This window comes from Hibiscus syriacus, unplaced genomic scaffold (assembly GCF_006381635.1).
Source record: "Hibiscus syriacus cultivar Baekdansim isolate YM2019G1 unplaced genomic scaffold, ASM638163v2 tig00111741_pilon, whole genome shotgun sequence".
Taxonomy (NCBI): domain Eukaryota; kingdom Viridiplantae; phylum Streptophyta; class Magnoliopsida; order Malvales; family Malvaceae; genus Hibiscus; species Hibiscus syriacus.
In genome coordinates, this window is record NW_024063166.1 from 710326 (window position 1) to 732651 (window position 22326).

Sequence of the window (22326 nt, forward strand, 5' to 3'; positions counted from 1 at the left end):
TCATGACACGTAACATATTTAAAAAATACGTGGATCAAAATTTAGATCATTCTGCACAGACAATTTTGATATGATGTGTTTTCTAGAATGAAAAGAAAACAACCCTATTAAATTTTAATCAAACATTCTATTTTTTAACATGTTAGATTTAAACTATTTATGCACCAACACGAATTCAACTGTTAAAAGGATAATTGTTAATTTTAGATATCCAAATTTGAACATCAACTGCAGAGCATTTGAACCTTCATTATCAAATAATTAGAATGTTCATGCATCATGTGCATACATATTTATAATTTAATCTAGGCATAATGTAAATAAATACCCCTAACGTTTGACAGTATTGTCAAAACTTGTCTAAATTATTTTTTGGAACATTTGACCCCTAAATGTTTCATTATGAGTAAAAAAGAACATTCGTTGGATGGAAACCGTTAGTCAACTAACGGTCAACGTATGATACTGACTAAACAAGAACACGTAGACCCAGATGGTGATGTGGCATGTACAAATGTCACATCATATTTTTAAATAAAAATTAAAATATTATTCCTAATATTTATATATTTTTATTTAATATTTTTTGTCAAATAAGATGATGACATGTGTCAACACTATATTGATTTAAATTTAAACCAAACAAAATACACTTTTGTGGGGAATTGAACCTAGGCCAAAAGCTTGAAGAATAACACCTAACCACCAAGCCAAATATTCCATTTGGTTAATTTTTGCATTACAAAACATTTAACATATACGTTATGTCTCTCACACATTTTATCAAACACTTGGTGAATGCCTGCAGAAAAATTGCACCAAAATAAATTCAGTCAAAGCTGAACTCGGAACAGTGATGCTTGTAAGGCAGATTTTCGGGTGCTTCCCTTGCACCCATTGAAGGCAGCATTGCAACTAACCTGAAATTTCATTACAACAATAACAAGATCATTCCAAATTTTAACAACATCATTTTGTTTTCTCAAACATCCACTCATTCCGGAATTTTCATAGGCCCCACCAAAGCTCTAATCTGAAAACAAAATGAGAGTTGACAAGTATTGTCACCAACATTAGACCACCATGACACAAAGGATTTAAAACCTGTTCTTGAGGGAGAATAATTAAAACAATACACCCTCTAAACTGTTTGGGCATTTGCGCATAAGTACAAGACATTTTCAATTGTTTCAAACATGTTTCTTCTTCCTCCCCGCATCTCGTGCAATGTAGTGTGGTTGTGCCTCATCCTTGTTCAGCAATCCCAACAAGTACTACACATTGAACTTTTCAAGTGGCCCAAAAAATAAGGTTTGAAAACCATTAACACCATATATTTATGACAAGTAAAAATCCAAGAACAAAAATATCAGATCCAATACAACACGACGAACTCAAAGATCTATACAGGTATATAATGCGGTATATTCCTCTCCAAAAATAGCTCCAACTCAGCAACCTGCAATTTCCTCCATTTCTCCTCTAAAGCAACTCTCTTTTCTTCCCCAGCCGTATGCAATCCATGCTTTAAAATTTCATCGTCCAAACTGCCCATGCCATATTTCTTATCGAACAACATCGGCAGAATCGGACCCTTCCTCGCCGGATTTCTTCCTGGAACGTTTTGATTCCTTAGGTTGTTCAAGCTTTCGGACACGCTAGGACGTTTAGTTGAAGAAGCAACCTTGACGGGAGAAGATGAGGGCTTGGATCTGGGTTTTTTTTTTTACCTTTGAAGTCCATCTCAGAAAAGATGTTGAATTTATTTTGGTGCACCAACGGTTAATAAGCGTGTGAAGAGGGGATGAAGAAGGTGTTTGATAAAATGTGTGAGAGACACACCATATATGTTAAATGTTATGTAATGCAAAAAATAACTAAATGAAAGATTTGGCTTGGTGGTTTGGTGACGGGATTTCAACATTTGGCCTAGGTTCAATTCCCCAAAAGCATGTTTTATTTGGTTTAAATTTAAATTAATATAGTGTTGACACGTGTTATCATCTTATTAGAAAAAAAATATTAAGAATAATATTTTATTTTTTATTTAAAAATCTGACGTGGCATTGTCACGTCATCATCTATGATGATTTGTATACGCCACGTCAGCATCTTGGTCTACGTGTTCTTGCTTAGTCAGCATCATGCGTTGACCGTTAGTTGACTAATGGTTTCCATCCAACGAAGGTTCTTTTTGACCCATAATGAAACGTTTGAGGGTCAAATGTTCCAAAAAAAATGTTTTGGGCAAATTTGACAATACTGTCAAACGTTAGGGATATTTGTTTGCATTATGCCTTTAATCTACTACTATTATTATTATATATACAACAGTATTTAAGATTATATAGTTGAGAATTCATCTTCCTAACACAATCCCTTATTTATTTTGATTGTTTCAGTTATGGGACTTACACCAGGGAATACTTATAAGGTTCGAGATGTTACATGAGATTGCTTGCAACACAAACAACAAGACTGGAGCACTGCAATTATGGGAGATTCGTTTATGTTATAACAGGCCAACATCATCTTCGCTACTGGTTAACACGATTAGAGATTGTAAAAATCAACTTAGAAACGACTGCAAAAGGATGACAAATATTGTAGTTTTTCCTAATAGTATCATCCCCTAATAAAAACTTTCTAATAGGTTGCTGTAAACCTTCAAAGTCAGAGGCTTGTACTCATTTATTTCATATTATTATGATATTTAAAATAAATAATGCATAACATATCTATTTTCATTATATAGATGCATTTATATCTGTCTTGATGATATTATAGTAACTCCATTAGATTTTCTAAACAAAATTAATAGAATGATGAACAATAATAATATTCTTATTTAAAAAAAATTAATGAATTTATAGATTCAATATAGAAGTATCCATAGGTCGGATCGAATTTGAACATGAGATTAATACACGTTATGTTTGTTCAAGTCTCACTCCATTTGAAATAAGAGTCTCAAATTTTGTTCAAATATGTTTGTATTTGTAAATGACTAATTTAAACCCATTTTCAGGCCTGTCCATATTATTTTATTTTAAATATAATATTTTTTATTTTAATAAAAGTATTTTTATTTTGTTATATGTTACCCTGTAGTCGTTGATACTCAAATCCGAAATCTTTATGGATAACAACCATCCCTTTAATCATTGAGGTCGCTGATACTCAAATCCGAAATCTTTATGGATAACAATAATCTCTTTAATCATTGAGGTCGTTTATTTCATGCAACTTAATACACTTTTAACATTTATATTATAATATTATATATATTTAATTTCTATTTGATATAGATTATATAATATATTAAAAATAAACTTAGAAAACAATTTTTTGGGTATGTTTGTTTGACTGTAATTGGTTTTCTGGAAATTGAATTATGGAAAATGAATTACTGGAAATTGAATTCTGGAAAATATTACATTTATGGAAAACGTTTTCCGAAAAATATTTTTCGTAAAATGAATTACATTTTTCTGAAAAACATATGGAAAACATTTTACGATGTTTGGAAGATGTCGTTTAAACCTTTTTTTCCACTAGTTGATGTGTTTTTTAAAAATTATTTATTACAAATGTAACCCCCTCAGATCGATGTGGATAGCCCGATCCGATCTGGAGTGTCACATTAGGCCACCGGAGCGACCCACTGTAAAAATAGTGGAAAATTTAAAACTTTTCTTAAAACATGTAAAATCATAAAATGATTTTTTATTATTCAGAAATTAAACAATTTTTTTCAAACTCCGATATAAAACAAAATACAATCTACATGCCCCCTAATCACATGTACCATACTCTACAAACAACTCCGGAAGAGCTCCCTTACTGAATTCGATAGATGCACTGGTACAATTCTTTTAACCTGCAATGGTGAGTAATAGAGTGAGCTTCAGAAAACTCAGTAATACAGAACTACTAGATGATGCTACATGACATGAAGATAAATGGGAAGCCATAATTTCCTTATTGAATCAAACGTATACCAATTATGGAATAATCTGGGGTTCCATTAGTAGTTCATCGAGTAGAAGCCATGAATCTCAGTTCATAATAAACCTTTCATACATTCACGTTTTCTTGAGGTTGAATAGGATGTCTAGTGTGTTCCATCAGAACGATAAAATCATAATAGGTACATTAATCAAATGATAGTTCAGTAAAATCCCATAAACCATACTATAGTGGAGCTTTTTAAACTCGTATTTTAAAACCGTATTACAAAGAGTTAACCTAAGGGAACATCTTAGGGCCTGAGAGCCTACCCAAGAAAGTTTGGGGCCATGGGGCCTACCTAAGAACACATCTTAGGGCCACAGGGCCTACTCGAGAATTATCTCAAGGCCGCAGAGCCTACCTAAGAGTCGCATTAGGTCCATAAAAATTTTCCAGCTTGATCAGAGCTGTACTTTACAAATCTGTATCTCCAAGATACAATTTATACAATGATACAAATCCATAAGTCATCACCGTTAAGTCAGTGCATCCATAAAACCGTAACCATAGATTTCAGTGTACCACATGTTAAAAAAATAAAACAAATTTTCAAAATATAAGGAACACACTAGAGAATCCAAATATTTTTCAGATGCATTTTGTAGTTATCAAAATGGATAACATGAACTTGTGCAATTTGATCAGATTCCAGGAATAAGATCTTATTGAAGAGAATCGATTTCTTACCGATCTAATCAGACATTTCAGATTGATACTTTAGAATTCCACTAAGTTTCCATGTGCATCAGGAAAACGTTCATGAACTTTTATACATAATAATTCTAAATTCAGATTTACTGCGAGTGATTCCATTACCCAAACAATCAAGGGTATTCAGGAATATACTTTGAATTCATAGGATTTCAACCCAATTGAACCAAATGAGGTATTCAGAATCTTTTCCTTCTGTGTTACTTGCTTTTTTTTCAAAAATGACCGAAGTGATTTTAGATGAAATATAAAATCGAATATTCAAGTCATTTACAATCTATGACTATCGATTGTATTATCAAACAACTCGAGTTACACAACTCCCAAACTGATGCATGTCAATAAGTCAATTTATTATCCTTCCAGTGTATTCACTTTTTAATACCATAATGCAGATCCATAGATCATCCCCATAATCATCGCTGAATAGATCTTCCAACGACCTTTATTTTATTTTCACGTTTCAACGATATCAGGAAATACAGATGTACTTGATTCATGGTTCATAACCTATCAAGACAATTCATCTTGTAAGTTCAACAGTGTTTCCAAAGTCATCCAATCACCTAATTAATCCTCAGTCATTGAGTTTACTTAGTTCTTTTAGTAAGCAAGTCTATCCCGGTTACTTTAGAGTTTTCCAGAATAATTCATACGTTTCTGAATTTCAAATACATGTTGTACTTCCTTTCAGTTCAATTTAGTCATATAATAAAGTCATTCTAGTATTCGTGGTTGAATTGTCTCACGAATACCCACTTATTAGTATTGTATACGCTCTAGTGTTGAGCTGAGCCAAGTACTTCCAGAATTATCATCGATCCAAATTTGAGAAGACGGACAAACATTCAAGTGGTACCTATATCATTTGGGTAATGATATAGCACTAGCGTTGGTTGATCACTTAAGCTACATTCCATAACTTTTACTGGTAGCACAACATCCATGATTATTTGGATTTCTTAATTAATCCAAGATATTTACTTATTCTAGGTCATAAGGGTATTTTGGTCATTTTAGTGCTCAGTTTTATTCCATTCATTTCAGAGCTCAAGGGTATCCAATCATTCTTGAGCTTGGTGAAATTCTTAGTCATTTGTATTCTAGGGATATTCTGGTCATTTTACAGATACAATGTATTACAATAATTTCCTTCCATCTAATCTTATTATCGAATTCAAACTTATCATTTATTTCAGTTATTTCGAACATTTTCGATAAAATATCACTATCGATAAATTATTATTCTTCAAGTACTTACTCAAGTCAGAGATTTCCAGGTTAAATGCCTTTTTAGATGATACTAACGGATTATCAGGAATTTTCCATACAAAAATAGGATCTCAACAATCAAATCAGTAATTTATCGGTTTAAAAACAAATTTTCATGTTACTTCCTCATTCAGAGTCAACTTGGGCTATTTTTACATCTTAAGGGCATTTTCGTAATTTCTTAACCAGATAATTTCGGTATTAACTCTTAACGAAAATAATTATAATTTGGAGATCCAATGGTTAATTGCTTTCCTGAACATTCTTTGATCTCAAAATGATTCTTAAACAGACTTCTAGTATTTTGTATAAACCCTTTTGGGGTTAAAAACCAGTTATCCAAATTTTCTAAGCAAAACTAGCATTTCTTTTGCACATCTGTAATTTTATCGGATCAATAAGTCTTTTCAGAGTTATTAACCAACTTCCAGAAATAATTATTGTCATCTTACAACATAAAGGTATTTTCATAATTTTGCCCTACCAGAGTATTCTCATAATTTCCCATCCAAGTACCTTTAACATTTAACCTTTGATTATATGCAACAAATCCATGATAATACCTTTATAACTTATCACATAACTCATAATTTAATTCTAACAATCCATCCATTTCTTATCTCAGTCATCTGAGCCATATTCATTTATCGGATTTTTACTGTATTCGAATAGTGTGTAGAACTTTATTAATTACATATATGAGACCAAACATTTTCATTCATGCATTTACCAATACCAACATGTTCCATAAAGCATGAAAAGGTAGTAATGTATTACCTCGATTTATGTGCCATACTGATCAATAATAAAAATTCCATTCGAACGCCCTCGATCTTGAAATCAACTTCCAATAATTCCTCAGATGCATATCAACATAAATTACATTAAAAACAGAGCTTAATTTCGAAAAATAGATCGAATCGGGTGATAAATCAGTCAAAAATAGCTTACCGGGTTTGAATTTGGCGAAACTGACTTCGGATTCAGGACGTCGAAAACATAAAATATGACTTTTCTAAAATTTGGAATTTTCGGTTAAAATCAAAGTCATTGGGTTTGACTGGAAATTTTGAGGCCTTCGGGTCTGAATTTCGAAAAACGGACTACGGAATCGGATTTGGAACGTCAAAAAACGTCAGGATATGTATACTTAGTCAAAGTCAAAGGTCGTTTAATGCCCGGTCAACGTCGGTCAAAGTTTTGGTCAATTGTGGTCAACGGTCGACCATTTTACACAAATATCACCCTAACAGAAATTAATTACCAAATTAGCCACATTCTACAAATATTTACCAAACTAACACCCAAATTTTACACAAATAACACCCAAATTTTACACATATAGCACCCAAACAGAAATTAATTGCAAAATTAACACCCAGACGATGCCCACTCTCGCAGGTGGTGCGTGAACAGTAATCCGGTGTCAGAAAATTCCCGAACAAATTACTAAAAATTATTTTCAGCGACATTGAGGCACTTATAAAGCTCGGTTCACAATTTTGAACGGCAGAGAGCTCGATTCCGAAACGTCAGAAACTTTGACGATCTCACCCCTCTACGCTCAGCGACGACGGAGAAACGGAGAACACCGATGGAATCAGAACGATCCAAGAAACACGATGGTGCGGGAGGTGTCGTAAATGGATGACCGGATCGTCGTGAATCGACGAAAAACTAACTGAAATCGAGTTATTTCCGACGATACTTCCGACTGAAATTAAACGACGAACGGCGATGATTCACGACTAAAGGTTTGAGGGATTTTGTTCCTCGGTCGACTATGAACACGATGGTGATTTCGATTCGTCGATCGGAGGTCGGATAGCGAGTAGATCGGAGTTCAAAGTTGTTAACCGGAAGAGGAAAAATGAGAGTTTTTTCTGCAGAATACACGGGAAATTTGTGTTATAATTCATCCCAAAAGAAAAATGGGTAAACCATGAGTTTAGTCACTAAACTTTCTGCACTTCTTAAAATGAACTGTCAACTTTGAATTTTTTTTAATTTAATCCCCAATTTCTTACAAAAATACCAATTAAACTCACCACTTTATAATTTCTTAAATTTAGCCCCTAAATTGGGGTGTCATAACAAATATTAAATACAATAAATAATATTATTTATCATAAAACTTAATATTATTAATTTTAAATTATTAAAATAATTCATTTAGTATTAGATATTATTTTTATAATTTTATTAATAAACATATTAATATTGGTATATTTTATTGAAATAAAAATATTATAAATTATATTAAAGAAATAGTGTTATATTATGTTTTAAAAATATTAATTTGTATATTTTAAATATATTTATTAAAATATTATTAGATTATTATATTAATATTAAATAAATAAATAATATTAGTCATTATTAATAATTTAATAATATTATTTATATTAAATTAATAAATCATATAAATTTTATTAATAATTTATTAATTTTTATTAAAATAAAATATAATATCTTATATTATTATAATATAATTGATTTTTTATTATAATATTAAAAATATAATATTATATTATTAGAAATATTAATAATATATTTTAAATATTTTAATAATTAATATTTTGATTAAAATGATATTAAAATATTTTATTAATATTAATTTCATAAAATAAAATTATTTTGAGTATTTATTTTTTGAAGTGAAAAATTCATAAAATGACTTACGGAAAATTAGACTGGAAGTCATTTTTCAGAAAACAAAAAGGAAATTCTGTTGACCAGGAAAATGTTTTACGTTGACCAACCAATTTTCCTCCAACGAAACATTGGAAAACATTTTCCGGAAAATGAATTACGTGAAACAAACAAGGGAAAACATTTTCCAGAAAATGAAATATGTGAAACGAACACGGGATCTCGGGGAAAACCAATTCCTTAATTGGTTTTCCCCCAAACAATCAGACTAGTTGACACCTCCATTCTCTCCTAAGCTGTGGATTCAATATCTATTAGGAGCAAATGTTCCTATGTCCTCTCTCTTAAGTGAAAATTATTCCAAAAAAAAAAAAAACTGATCGGGTAGAGTCTAACCTTAAATGTGAAACCTAAATTGATTTATATTTTAAGAAAGTTTAATTTTTTTTATTTATCCAAACCCTCTCAATTTTTAGAAGAGCTTGGGAGAATAACTATGTCTTTAAATAGGTCTAAACAATGACATCTTAATTAATTATGTGATGTTCATATTTCTATCCCAAAGCCATTATTCATGTACCTACAAACAATGGTTGGGAATGGATCTATGTATGAAGTTTTTTTTTTTATTTTGTTTAGTCAAACAATTAAAATTTTGATGAGAAAAATAGAATATATATGGATAGGTTCCAATTGAGACTTGGTATGAAGAGAAATGCTAACGAAATTGTGACTTACGAAGGAGATTAAGAGATATATAATATTTTCCCTGATCGAGAGAATTTCATAGAGTGTCTTCACTCGAGACTTATGAGTGAAAGCAATCCAACCGATCTCTGGTGGACAATGGTTCCTTCGTGTGTAAGACTGACCGAAACGAGACCATAAATCTATTTGTTGAGTCATGATTTATTGTGGGAGAATTTTGAGTTTGAATTTGACATCTCTTCAGAATCATGTTACCTAGGTGATTTAAATGAGGTTCTAGGCGGCAATCAAGTGTGATTCTATTTGTCCCTATTCGTTTCGGAGGTCTGGTTATCTTTCTCAATGCATACCTTTGTGAAGGACGTGTTTAACTGCTATAGGATGATTTTAGATCAATTAATTGAAGTGTCTTGATGAATCTTTATTGACTACTTTATCTTTTACTGATGAAGAAAGTGGATGCAATTTGTGACTATGATGCAAAATCTTCACTTTGTGCTATTTTCTATTTTGATAGATGTGAGATGAATATAAGGTAGTATATGTTCAAAAGATTCTCAATCATTTGACAATCTATGTTAGGACCCTTGCATACGCGGTGTTCAAACCTGAGACTTAAGGGTATAACAATAAATCTCTTAACCACTAATATCCAATGGTTCGTTCCACTTTGAGCAATTTGTGTATTATATATAAAACTAATATATAAATATGTGTTTTTAAGTAATTTTATATTTTCATAGTCTTGTTATGTAACAATCTTATTCTCTTAGATTACTTTACAATCTATAAAATTAAATATTAACCTTTTTTTAATGTTGCTATGTCAACAATTTAATGGGATGACGGTGGAGTTATCGTTTTTTTACAAATTAATAACGTTAGTGACTATTTTGTTACTTTAGAAACTTCAATGGAGAAATCAAAAACTTACTAAAACATTAATAACCATTGGTATAGTTTACCCTAAAATAAATTCACAACAAAAAGTTTGTTACAACAATAAGCCAGTATGGAGGAAGCAAGAGTTAACCTGGTTAATCAATAATAATAATAATAATAATAATAATAATAATAATAATAATAATAATAATAATAATAATAATAATAATAAACCGGCTGATATTAAAAAAAGGTAAACTATATTTTTAGTATCTTAATTTTCACTTTTATTCTGTTTTGGTCACTCAATTATTTTTTTTTCAAAATCATACCTAATGCTACATTTTGATTTTATTTAATCATCCAATGTTAAAATATTAACAAAAACAGTGGCAGAGCCACATAGTGTTGAGGGTAGGCAGGTGCCTACCATGAAGTCTGAATTTTATTCACTTTGTTACTTATTTTACTAATGATGTTCACCCTGAAATTTAAGTTTAACTCGTCCATTTCAAAAATTTTGTGTTCTTAATATATGTATACTCACGCTAAAAAATATTCTAGATCCGCCAACGACATAACTTCTGTTGTGACATTTTTTTTCAATGATGACGTAGTATTTCCTTATGGTGGGTGACATGTCAACATCACCATTAATTTTTTTAACAATGAATGATTAAAATGAAACCAAAACTAAACATTGATTATAACTTTAAAAAAATTAAATGACCAAAATGGAATAAAAGTGATAATTAAATATTAAACTTGTTGTTTACCCTAAAAATGAAAAAACGATATCATTAAAGAGAGAAATCTTGAATTTCAATATTGATAAATATTTTTCCTATTATTCCAAATAAAATTTTCAAATTAATATAAAGTACAATCTCGTTAATAAAGCTAAATGTATACATACAATAAGTTTACATAAAGACAAAACAAAAGAGTTTGTTACAACAATAAGCACATGATAAAAAACATAAAGACAAAAAAGTTAAGCTACAACAATAACCAAATGAGGAAAATCATGTTGATTATATATAATGTATGGCGTATATGTTATAATGTTATTTAAAGAAATTCATCATTTTTATCTAACGAGTTTTATTTGGTTATTTTTAAATAATTTTGTAAAATATGATATTGTTTTAATTTTTTATGTTAAAATAAATAATAATAGAACTTGTCATTCTGACATGTCGAGTTCCAATGGATTTTAAATGGAAGGTCATTAGAAATTTTTAAAATGAGAATTGTTAGATTTTTTAATTTTTGAAATTCGTCATGCCAACCTGATGAATTTCTCAGGCATATTGAGTTTTGTTTTTAATTTTTTGTGGATATAAATAGGAGTTGTTGTTTAGGTGTTTATATGAGAAGAGAAAAATAGATATATATAATGTTGAGATTGAAAAAAAATGCATAAGTGGGAAAAATTTACGAATGATTTTAGAATGGTTTATATGGATTCTTCGACTTTGACGATTTCGATGATTCAAGCTCATCTTTAGATGATGAGTTGGTCTGCTGCTCAATTATTTCAAAGCTTTGAGGGAAAAGAAATTCAAGGAAGTTAAAGAATAGTTTCAAAAATTGAAGGAACTTGATGAAAATATTTAATTATCAAAGGAAGTTTTAGAAGATTGGGAGAAATTGGAGAAGACGAAAGATTTTAAAATAGTGAGAAGTTTAAAAATTTATCACTATGACGTAACAAATGACTTATAGAAAGAGGTGAAAAATATAAAGAGAAGTATACAAAAAAAATTATGAGTGTAGTGAAAGAATAAGTAGAAGAAAGTAGATTTGAAGGATTTGATGTTTAGGTTTTAATTAATGTATAAAATTTTCATATTTCTATCCCAAGACCTTTGTTCATGTACCTACAAATAATGTTTGAAAATGAATTCTATGTATGATGAATTATTTTTGTTTTTTTTACTTTATCAAAAGATTAAAAATTTTAATGAGAAAAAAGAATTATATATTTTATTTTTATGTTTTTACATGTATCTTTTGAATTGAATTTCCACTAAAATAAAAGGTCAAATGAATATGTTGCACTTTTAAGCAATCCAATTATTGCCATTTATATGGGTTATCTACATCTTCATGTGAAATTCAAATTGATCGTTGAAATTGTCGAAAGAAATTATTATGATAATTTGTTTTATGTTGATATTGTTTTGCCACACAAACTCTTAATAATCTAAAATTAGAGTCATAATTTGAATAGATATTTTATTAGATTTTTTTAATGAAAATTTCATAATGAATATATTCAGAAAAGTGAATTCTTGAGGCAAGGAGAAATTTAATTTGAATGAGGACAAGTTTTTAATTGGTTGAAGAAAAATTTTAAGGATTTGAATCGAGTGATCAAATTGAATGGAACACAAAGATAAGAGATTAAATAATAAAAAAGTAAAATTTATTTTGGAAAAAAGGTATTTCAAGGAGGTTGATAAGCATTGGGTTCAAAATTTATGTCATTGTGGTTACGTGTGTTCAAACTTCAGTTTTAATCGAATTAATTGATCGAATTGATTTTTTTGGGTTAATTGGTCGGTTAATTTTAGGTTTGATCAGTTGATGGTCAATTTTAGGGCCTCTGCACCTATTGCTATTAGTTCTAGTTTGGGTGATCAACATAACTACCTTCTATTTGTTTTTTGGACTTTACCTTTCAACCATGGTAATGTACTTATGCATCCTTCTTACCTGCAACCGAATCAAATTTTTACTCACCTGGGTTCGCTGGACCTGGATCCGTTGATGTCCTCCACTTTTGGAATGACTGAATCTAATGGGAAAAAAATACATATTCTGCACAATGAAGGTGGTTGTGCTACAACATGGAATGGTAGCATTTATGTCAGCCTAGTATGCTACCTTCAGGCTTTTTTCCAGTGACTTACAAAGCTCATTTTCTTGAGCAATGCAATCACTTGTTGGCTGAGGATTAGCCATTTTCATATAGAGGAATACATGTCCCTATTTTGGTTACCTCATACGAAAGTTTTTTCTACAGTGTCATTTAGAGATGTCTCACCATGTTTCAGAAACTTTATATGTTATTTATTATCGAATCCTTTTTGAAATTTAGTGCTTATGTTTTACAAAGATTATATTAGGTCTACATTTCTCAAGAAAAAATATTCTCTTCCTATTAGCATTTTCTATCATAAAATTCGGTTCTGATTTTTATTATTTTTCTTTTAGCTTTAGACATAACATTGAATCTCAAATATAAGATTTTTTGGACCTCAGAAATTTCGGAGAAGTTTTCTCATTCAGCTATAACGTTTATAACATTATTTTTATCACATATCATACTACGCTAGTTCTTTCTTGTTTCTAGGATTTTCATTCCAATGGCTACTTGTTTTACATGATACTTAACAATGCTACTTTGTGCCCGACTTTCCTACAAGTTTGTATACACTTTGGTGGTGAACTGTTGGCAAAAGGTTTTCTCTACCAATCTTGTGGTGCTTTGTTGGCACGTGAAAAATACTACAGTCTTATACAAAAATTTACATTTTTTCATTAATTTTTTGTATTAATTTTATTTCGATGGTTGTTTTGCATTTTGTGCTCAATTATATTCTTGAACAAGAAAAGGTTTTTTTCCATTAAAGAAAGATGCAGTGATATCACATTCTGAAGGAACACTCTTCTTTTTCATTTAAAACTATGGTAAAGTATACTAATGGTCACTGAACTTTTATAAAGCTTTCATTTAGGTCCCCCAACTTTTAAAACTTGCAATACAATCCCCTAACATTTAGTCTATTTGTAATATGGTCCCCGATCGTTACAATGCCGTTAGTACATTTGCAATATGGTCACTGAACTTTTCAAGCAATTGCATTTAGGTCTCCCAACTTTTAAAACTTGCAACATAATCCTCAATTTCATTATAACGCCAAATTCCTTTTCGATCTCGAATTTCCTTTTTCACCTATCACTTCTTATTTCCAGTGTAACTTTTTAGTCGGGGATAAATGAGAAATTCTGATATAACTTTGAATTATGTGGAGGTGTTAACTTGAATAAGGGTCCATTGAGAGAAGACCCGACCAAGGGTCTATCGGGACCATCAACGATTCAAGGTGTAATGTTAGATACAGGTCATCTCAGGTGAAGCATAGATGTTCGATGGAATGCTTGTGAGAAAAAAATAGGGTTAAAAATGCAGAGTTGACAAATACTACTAAGATAAACTAAGTATCATTGTTGAAAGTCAATAACAAAGCTGAAATTATTTTTTATAAATGATATATAATAATTTCTTCGTTTAATCTTTGTGGGTAAATATTTTCCAACAGATGATCAAATATAATACAATCCCAAACAACGCATTCACCTCTCAGTCTCTCTCGCAACTCGAAAGGCATCATGACAAGGTCAAGTAGCTGCTCCAAATATACTACCCTGTCATAATTCCTTTCGAGTTGCGTACATGCAGAATTGTCTTATAAAGCTATAATTCAATAAATTCAACTGTAAAATTTTCAAAACATGAAAAAAATCCAATTCGTTCACGATATGTCAGTCCCATAATCAACATGAACTTATTAAAAAGAATACGAGCTCACAGGATGCTGAAAACCACAGGTCGGATCAATACAATTCCCAGTAAACTAGTACCAGTAGTCTCTCGAACTGAGCCTGGTGATTTCACTATGTCAATACTCACAACCAATTCCCTGATTTAAAGAAAAATAAAACAAGAAGATAAAAAAAATAGCCTATGACCCTATTTCACTTCTTTTCTGATGGACTGAATATCTTTCATAAGGAGTACTAAAAATTTTGATTAAGAAGAAAAAAAGAAAATTGGATGGTTTTGGTTCAAAACTAACACTGAATATCCATATCAGTGACATGTAGTTCCAGAAACATAAAACTTCCAGATAGCCCAATAGAGAAAATAAATACCTTTTTGCAAGTGAGGGGAGAGGCTAAGAAATAAACATAATCAGTGTTGCATTGCAACAATTCTTCCCCCATTTTTTTGTAAATAAAAAACTGAAAGACAGAGCACTGCTTGGGTTTACAATTTTACATGGCGAAAAATTGAAGAACCAAAACCAAACGATAGTGCATGTGAGCGAAAGAGACTGAGAGGTAAATGCGTTGTTTGAGATTTCATTATATTTGATTATCTGTTGGAAAATCTTTAACCACAAGGATTAAACGAAGAAATTATTATATGCCATTTATACAAAATAATTCCAGTTTTGTTGGTGACTTTCAACAATGATATTTAGTTCATCTTAGTAATATTTGTCAACTCTGCATTTCTAACCCCATTTTTTCTCACAAGCATTTCATCGAACATCTATGTTTCACCTGAGATGACCTGTATCTAACATTACACCTTGAATCGTTGATGGTCTCGATAGTCCCTTGGTCGGGTCTTCTCTTATTGGACCCTTATTCATGTCAACACCTCCACATAATTCAAAGTTATATTAGAATTTCTCATGCATCCCCGATTGAAAAGTTATGCTGAAAATGAGAAGAGAGAAGCGAAAAAAGAAATTCGAGATTGAAAAGGAATTTGGGGTTTAGAATGAAATTTAGGACTGTATTGCAAGTTTTAAAAGTTAGGGGACCAAAATGCAAGTGCTTGAAAAGTTCAGTGACCATATTGCAAACTTACTAACGATAGTATAACGGTCGGGGACCATATTGCAAATAGACTAAATGTTTGGGGATTGTATTGTAAGTTTTAAAAGTTAGGGGACCTAAATGAAAGCTTTAGAAAAGTTCAGTGACCACTGCTATACTTTAACTTTAAAATTATACGTATTTCTATTTTGGTCATTTGTACTGGTCGATTCCCCCTCCCCTTTCTACAGTCTCCCATTCAGAAATCTTTTCATTTTAAAACCATATTAAGGTTATTACATTGTAAGGAGTAACCCTAATTGCATGAGTGAGACTGTTTATAACATGAATTGAGTAAATGTGTGTTAATTTTTCTATCTTCTTCTTTTTTCAGGCAGAGTCAGGTATAAATTTGCATCATTTTGGAACAGGGACCACACAGTACGATCATTACAATGTGCAACAAAAAGCTACCATGCAATGTTGCAAGCTGAGAAGAAGGTTTTTTTTGCAAGTTATCCCTGTGATCTGTTACTTCTTATTTGATTATTTCTTTTGTAGAATTTCAATCTTGATTTTTTATTATCACTTTTATATGGACAAAAAATTAGTTTTCCTATTATCTTTAGAAACATTGAAATTAATAGCTGAATGCTTTTCATTCTCCCCAAAATGATGGCATTTGATATTAATCTAGTGCTGAAACAATCTTATTCTTATTGTTTTCTCCATCTACTATAGAGAGGAGAATTTAATTGTAAATGCATTTTCAAGAAGCCATATATATATGTACTTCCGTAATCGGAACTCACTAAATTGGGTGAAAAAGGAAGAATTTTGTTTGTGATGGATTGGAGAACTTGAGAATACTCTGGGAGCTCAAAGAAAGGGGGTAAAGATCAAGATTGGAAATATTGGTACTGGGAAATTTATTTATATAAGCTGAAGAGGTAGGGAAATACTGGTTTGTGTTCAGCTAGTAGGATTAAAATTGTAAAAGAAACAAGAACAGATGGGAATATGTGGCTGGAGAGATTGTAAAAGCTGAATAATAAAGGGATGTCCTTAACTAAATTGATACAATATAGTTTAGGAGGCAGTGTTCCAACTGCGATATGCCCCAATGATGTGTTTCAACTACCCAGGAAACAAAGTTACATGGTTAGATCAATGAGAATGTGTAGGGTGAATACAATTGGTTGTGAATGCAAATATTACAACAGCTCTGAACTTTTTGCTTTTAGGCTCACAAAATGATTGTTTCTTGTCTCAATCCTTGTTTGCTTGTATTTATGTGAATTTCCCCTCTTTTGAACCAACTGATTAGATGAAAAATATATTTATTTGATTTATTTTGCCAACATATTGGTGCAAGCAGCATCAACATTACGTGCGAGCAGTAGTAAAAGGCAAGCTCCAACTTCTCCAGATAAAGAATCTAAACCTAAAACTGAAAAAATACCTTTTATCAAAGAACATGTTCTAGTTCGTATCTACAATGTATGCATCCTATCTTTTTCTGCCTTTGTGGATTTTATTATGATGTGAAGTTCTATGCTTATGATTCATGAATGTTTCCTGTAGGATGCAATTCCTTGCACAACTGAGAAGCTTTATAATTTATTATTGAGTGATGACTCTAATTTCACAAACGAATATCGCTCATCACGGAAAGACAAAAATCTTACAGTAAGATAAGATCATTTTAGTATTCTCCCATGGTTATTCTATTAAACACTCCTTTCGTATTATTGTGCATTTTATGCTGATATGCTCGTCTTAGAATCATTTATATTTCTTGTAAAATCCAACTGTCGAGGTTAAACTTGATTTAAACATCTCCAAACTTTTGATGGTATAAACATGACATCTTTTCCCTCATATAAATTAGTGGTAATCTTCCCAGGGATTTCTTCATCCCTAGTTGAATGAATTGAAAGTGTGAACCCACTATGCTGTTCTACTTTCAGATCGGACAGTGGCATGCTACAGATGAATATGAAGGTCAAGTGAGAGAGATTACATTCAGATCCATTTGTAACAATCCTATGTGCCCTCCAGACAGTGCCATGACTGAGGATCAACATTTTGTTTTATCATTAGATAAGAAAAAGCTTGTATGACCTATTTTTTTCGTCTGTTTAGTAATTTATTATTTAATAAACTTAAGGTTGTCTTGCTTATTTAATGAAAAACACTTCAATGTTTGTGATACATATGTTTGGTTGATTCTATGTTTAGTGAAAAAAACATCATTTGCATCTTTATTTTAGATTCTATGTTTGGTTGATTTAATTAAATTTACTCAATTTCTCTCTTCTCGTAGGTTTTTGAAACTGTACAACAGGCACATGTTGTTCCGTTTGGCACCTACTTTGAAGTAAGTATTAGCTGGGTATCTTTATTCTTGATTTGGAATATAGTTTTATACCCCACATTTTTGTTTTGTGCAAGGTCCCTACAATCTCACCGTTGCCTGTGCAAGCAATATTCCCCTTCTTTCTTATTATTTTTCGGTCTGATTTGGTTCCTCACTCCAATGAATAAATAATTCAAACTCTGATCCCAAAACAAACAAATAAATAAAAGATAACCACAGATTATTACTTACAACAAAATCCTCCTCTATTTGTGTCATATTCTTTGAGGAAAATAAACTGAACTCTGATCCATAAAAACAGAATAAATCAACCCTTTTAGTGAAAGCATTGTTACTATTGGATGCAATTTTTGTATATACTACAAAATAGGAAGTGTGTCTCCAACTAACATTAGTATTACACATGATTAATATTTAATCTGCTCCATAATGCACGACCAAAAACTTATCATAACAGAAGTCCAATCAAGAGGAGAATTGTGAGACTCATTATTGCAAAAGGAACTATCCTTTTGACACACCAGTTCACTTGCTGGCTTTTCATGTGTTTGTTCATAAACTTTCTTGCATATCATCCTCACTGCTATTGATTAGGCATTTATCTTCCCCTAAGTCCAATCAAGAGGGAAGTTTGTGTTCAAACTGTCAGAGTAGGAAAAATCCCTTTGGAGCTGACACATTAATTTACTTGCTTCCAAAAAGAAAAGTTCACTAGCTGGCTTCGCATGAAATTGCTTGTAAACTTTCTTCACTCTTACTGGTATTGATCATAACCTATAACCACCATCTTTTAGCCTTTCCTGTTAATTCCCCATATGATATAAAGTAGGGAATTAAAGGTAAATATTCTAGTGTCAGATATTTAAAATAAGTGACCATACCTGTCAGTTACGATCAGACAATCTTGCAGATTAACTGGTCACTTGCCAACTGGCAACATGAATAAAGATTTATGTTCAATGTAAGATTAAACCAAATATATGAGTGACATCTTATCAACTTCGTATGAGTAACAGTTCTAACCTCTTGGAAGAATTATCAACTTATATATTCGTGTTTGTGTGTGTCTGGTGTTTTCTTGTTTCTGTTCTATTATATATGTTTTAGTTTCAACATTAAAATGGACACCATTGTATTTGTGCTGCATCAGGTTCATTGTCAATGGATTGCAGAGACCAATGGTGAAAACTCATCTACTTTAGATATCAAAGAAGGTAAGTTTTGTTCCCTTTAAAGTGACATTTATTATGGTACATATGGATATTATGGTACCAAACTACCAATGGCCATACAATGGCCATACAATGAACGTAGCCCTCCGGCATTCTACTAAATCCAACTCGCTACTTTCACATAGTTCAATCTGAGACTTCCAAGTTGGTCATACATATGGAGATTATGGTAGCAAACTACCAATGGCATACAATGAACATAGCCCTCCAGCATTCTGCTAATTCCAACTCGCTACTTTCACATAGCTCAATCTGAGAGTTCAAAGTTGGACTCTTTAAGTTCTTGTGGCTGGGGTGTGTCCCCTTGGGGACATCTTTTGACATTTTTGCGTTGGCTTTAGTTTTGTTTCTAATCGAACTCTTGTTGAGATAAGGCCTTCCAGAGACTTGTGTCTCTCATTACAAGTTATACCGACATGATATTAGCTCTTAATGCATGCATCAGTCTATAATGAAAGTAGTGAACATCTTCAAGCAGTTTCTGAGTTTGAAAACATGTCTTTTCTTTTCCTCAATATCAATGAATTGAACTAATTGATGTTTTGATTTTCTGTAGGTGCACATTTTAAGAAAAGGTGTGTGATGCAATCGAAAATTAAGTCAGGCGCTGTTGAAGAGGTGTTGCTATAGCTGAACCATGGTCTTCACCGATCATATCGACGAATTCTATACATTGAAAACATTTTTTTCTCCCTGCTTTCGTATTACCCTTAAAATTTGAAGAGGTTGACTTTAGCATTTTTACCATCTTTGTGCAGTACAAGAAAGAGATTGAGACAATGTTAGATGTTGCCCGTTCGTATATAGAGTCACATATTGCCAGAGGTGAGACCGATAACTCGTCGTCGCCACCCTCAATTACAAACGATATCAGCTAACTCGGGTGTCAGCACATATTTTCGTCCTACTAGGATTCAAACTCATAAAAATAGGATAGAATTTTGCTAGGATTCAAACTCCTAAAAATAGGATAGAGTTCTACTATGATTTAAACTCCTAAAGATAGGATCCACAAGCACTATAAATAGCCATTGTAACTCACTATTGTACACACGTTTTACAGACAGGAGTTACACAAAAGGAACGCCAGAAAAATACGAGCAAAGAAAAAGTGATTTCGAGGCTATTGTAAACGATTCGAAGTAATAAAGGTCAAAGCTTTTTTTATCTTTCGTTTGTTTCTCTTTACTCTTTACGCCAGAGGGAGTTTTTTTGAAACTTTGATTTCAGATCTACGCTCCTTAGAGGCTATTTCGCAAAAACAAATTATATTTTTAGAATGAGAGTACGAAAATCTATCAAAAAATGAAAACTTTTTTATTTTTGCCGATTTTAATCTTCAATGTTCTTTGACATTTACCCAGTTAATTTACATTCCTTTCATTTTAATCCCTTAATTAGTTTTTTTATATATATACATACTTGATAATTTTATTTTTAATTTATCACTTTTTTAATTTTTCTCTATTTATATACGTTTTTACCAATATATATATATATATATTTTTTTTCTTTGCATTTTATTTTTATTATTACTATTATATTTATTATTATTTTTACTATTATATTTTCCTTTTATTCTACTTATTTATATTATATATGTATATTTTTTATATTTTATTATTATTATATTTTTTTACTTTCTCTTTCTTTTTATTATTCTTGTAATATTTTTATATTATTTATTTTGTTATATATTTATATATATATGCGTATGTTCTTTTTAAACTACTTATTATCATTATTAGTATTGTTACTATATATATATATATATTGTAATTATCTTTATTTGGTTTTTTTACCATTATATGTATATGCTCTTTTCGTCATTTAATTTATTAATTTATATATTTACTTTTTTATTTATTATATATATATATTATTCGTACTTTGTTATTATTATTTTGTTTATTTGTTTTATTTATTTTCTTTTTCTTTTTTATATATATTTTATTATTTTTTTACTTACTATTTTATCTTTGCTTTCTTCATTTTATCATTTTACTTAATTTGTTTTCTTTTCATTTTAATTTAATTAATTAATTTCTTACCATTTTATCTAACATGGCTTTTTTACTTTCTTAAGGGTACATTTTCATCAATCAAATGTAAGTTTTGGATCGTTATTTTACCTTTCAATGTAAACTTTCAACTTTCTTAATTAAAGACAACTGGAAATTACATAGTACCGAAAGGGCGATTCAAGGGTGCTAATCCTTCCTTGACCGTAACCGACTCCCGGATCTGACATATCACTGGTAAGACGCATATCAGGTAAGAAATAAGGTATCCGATCAACCCACTTTTCATAAAGTAAATGATCGGTGGTGACTCCCAATCCATTTTTCAAGTCGAAGCCCAATTCCGGGGCACAACCGAAAGACGGTTGCGACAGCTTGGCGACTTCGCTGGGGACATGTAAGTGAGTCAGGCTAAGGTAATTTCAGTTGTCTTTTTAACGAAAAGGGTAAGTTTAAATTTCAAGGAAACATTTCGATTCTTTTTATTTACTTTTTGATTATATTTTCGGGTAAATAGTTGTACTAATCGTTTTCTCGTGATTCCAACCTTTAAATCTTTTTAATTTAAGGCTCTATACTCGAGCTATAAACCATGTCTTAAGTGGGGGTGAAAGCGACACCTTCGTGTGAATTTATTCACCGTGCGGGCCTAGCAAGTAGCCTTCGAGATTCATATACCTTATGTCTTCGTGTGAATTTATTCACCGTGCGGGCATAAGGGAATGTGTCCTCTCGAGTTTAACTTAGTCCACACAAGCTTGTGATGGGTTTAGGAGTAAGGGTCTGGCAAGCCCAAGGGGGGCACCAGCAAGGAGAACTCGGGTACCGTTTTTAGAAC

At 31.2% G+C, this 22326-nt stretch overlaps 1 protein-coding gene across 1 annotated transcript; it reads left to right on the forward strand.

Moving 5' to 3' along the window:
* Positions 1–14058: 14058 nt before the first annotated feature.
* On the forward strand, positions 14059–20351 carry LOC120168931 (BAG-associated GRAM protein 1-like). Its single transcript, XM_039177183.1, has 8 exons — positions 14059–14063; positions 16250–16259; positions 17440–17544; positions 17826–17972; positions 18182–18235; positions 19386–19449; positions 20024–20085; positions 20226–20351. The coding sequence occupies exons 1-8, from the start codon at positions 14059–14061 to the stop codon at positions 20343–20345; spliced, it is 567 nt and encodes a 188-aa protein (XP_039033114.1). The 3' UTR covers positions 20346–20351.
* Positions 20352–22326: the final 1975 nt, after the last annotated feature.

Coding starts and splice junctions, on each gene's coding strand:
- LOC120168931 (XM_039177183.1), top strand. Junction 19,450..20,023: donor TACTTTAGATATCAAAGAAG/GTAAGTTTTGTT, acceptor GATTTTCTGTAG/GTGCACATTTTAAGAAAAGG. Junction 20,086..20,225: donor AGTCAGGCGCTGTTGAAGAG/GTGTTGCTATAG, acceptor ATCTTTGTGCAG/TACAAGAAAGAGATTGAGAC.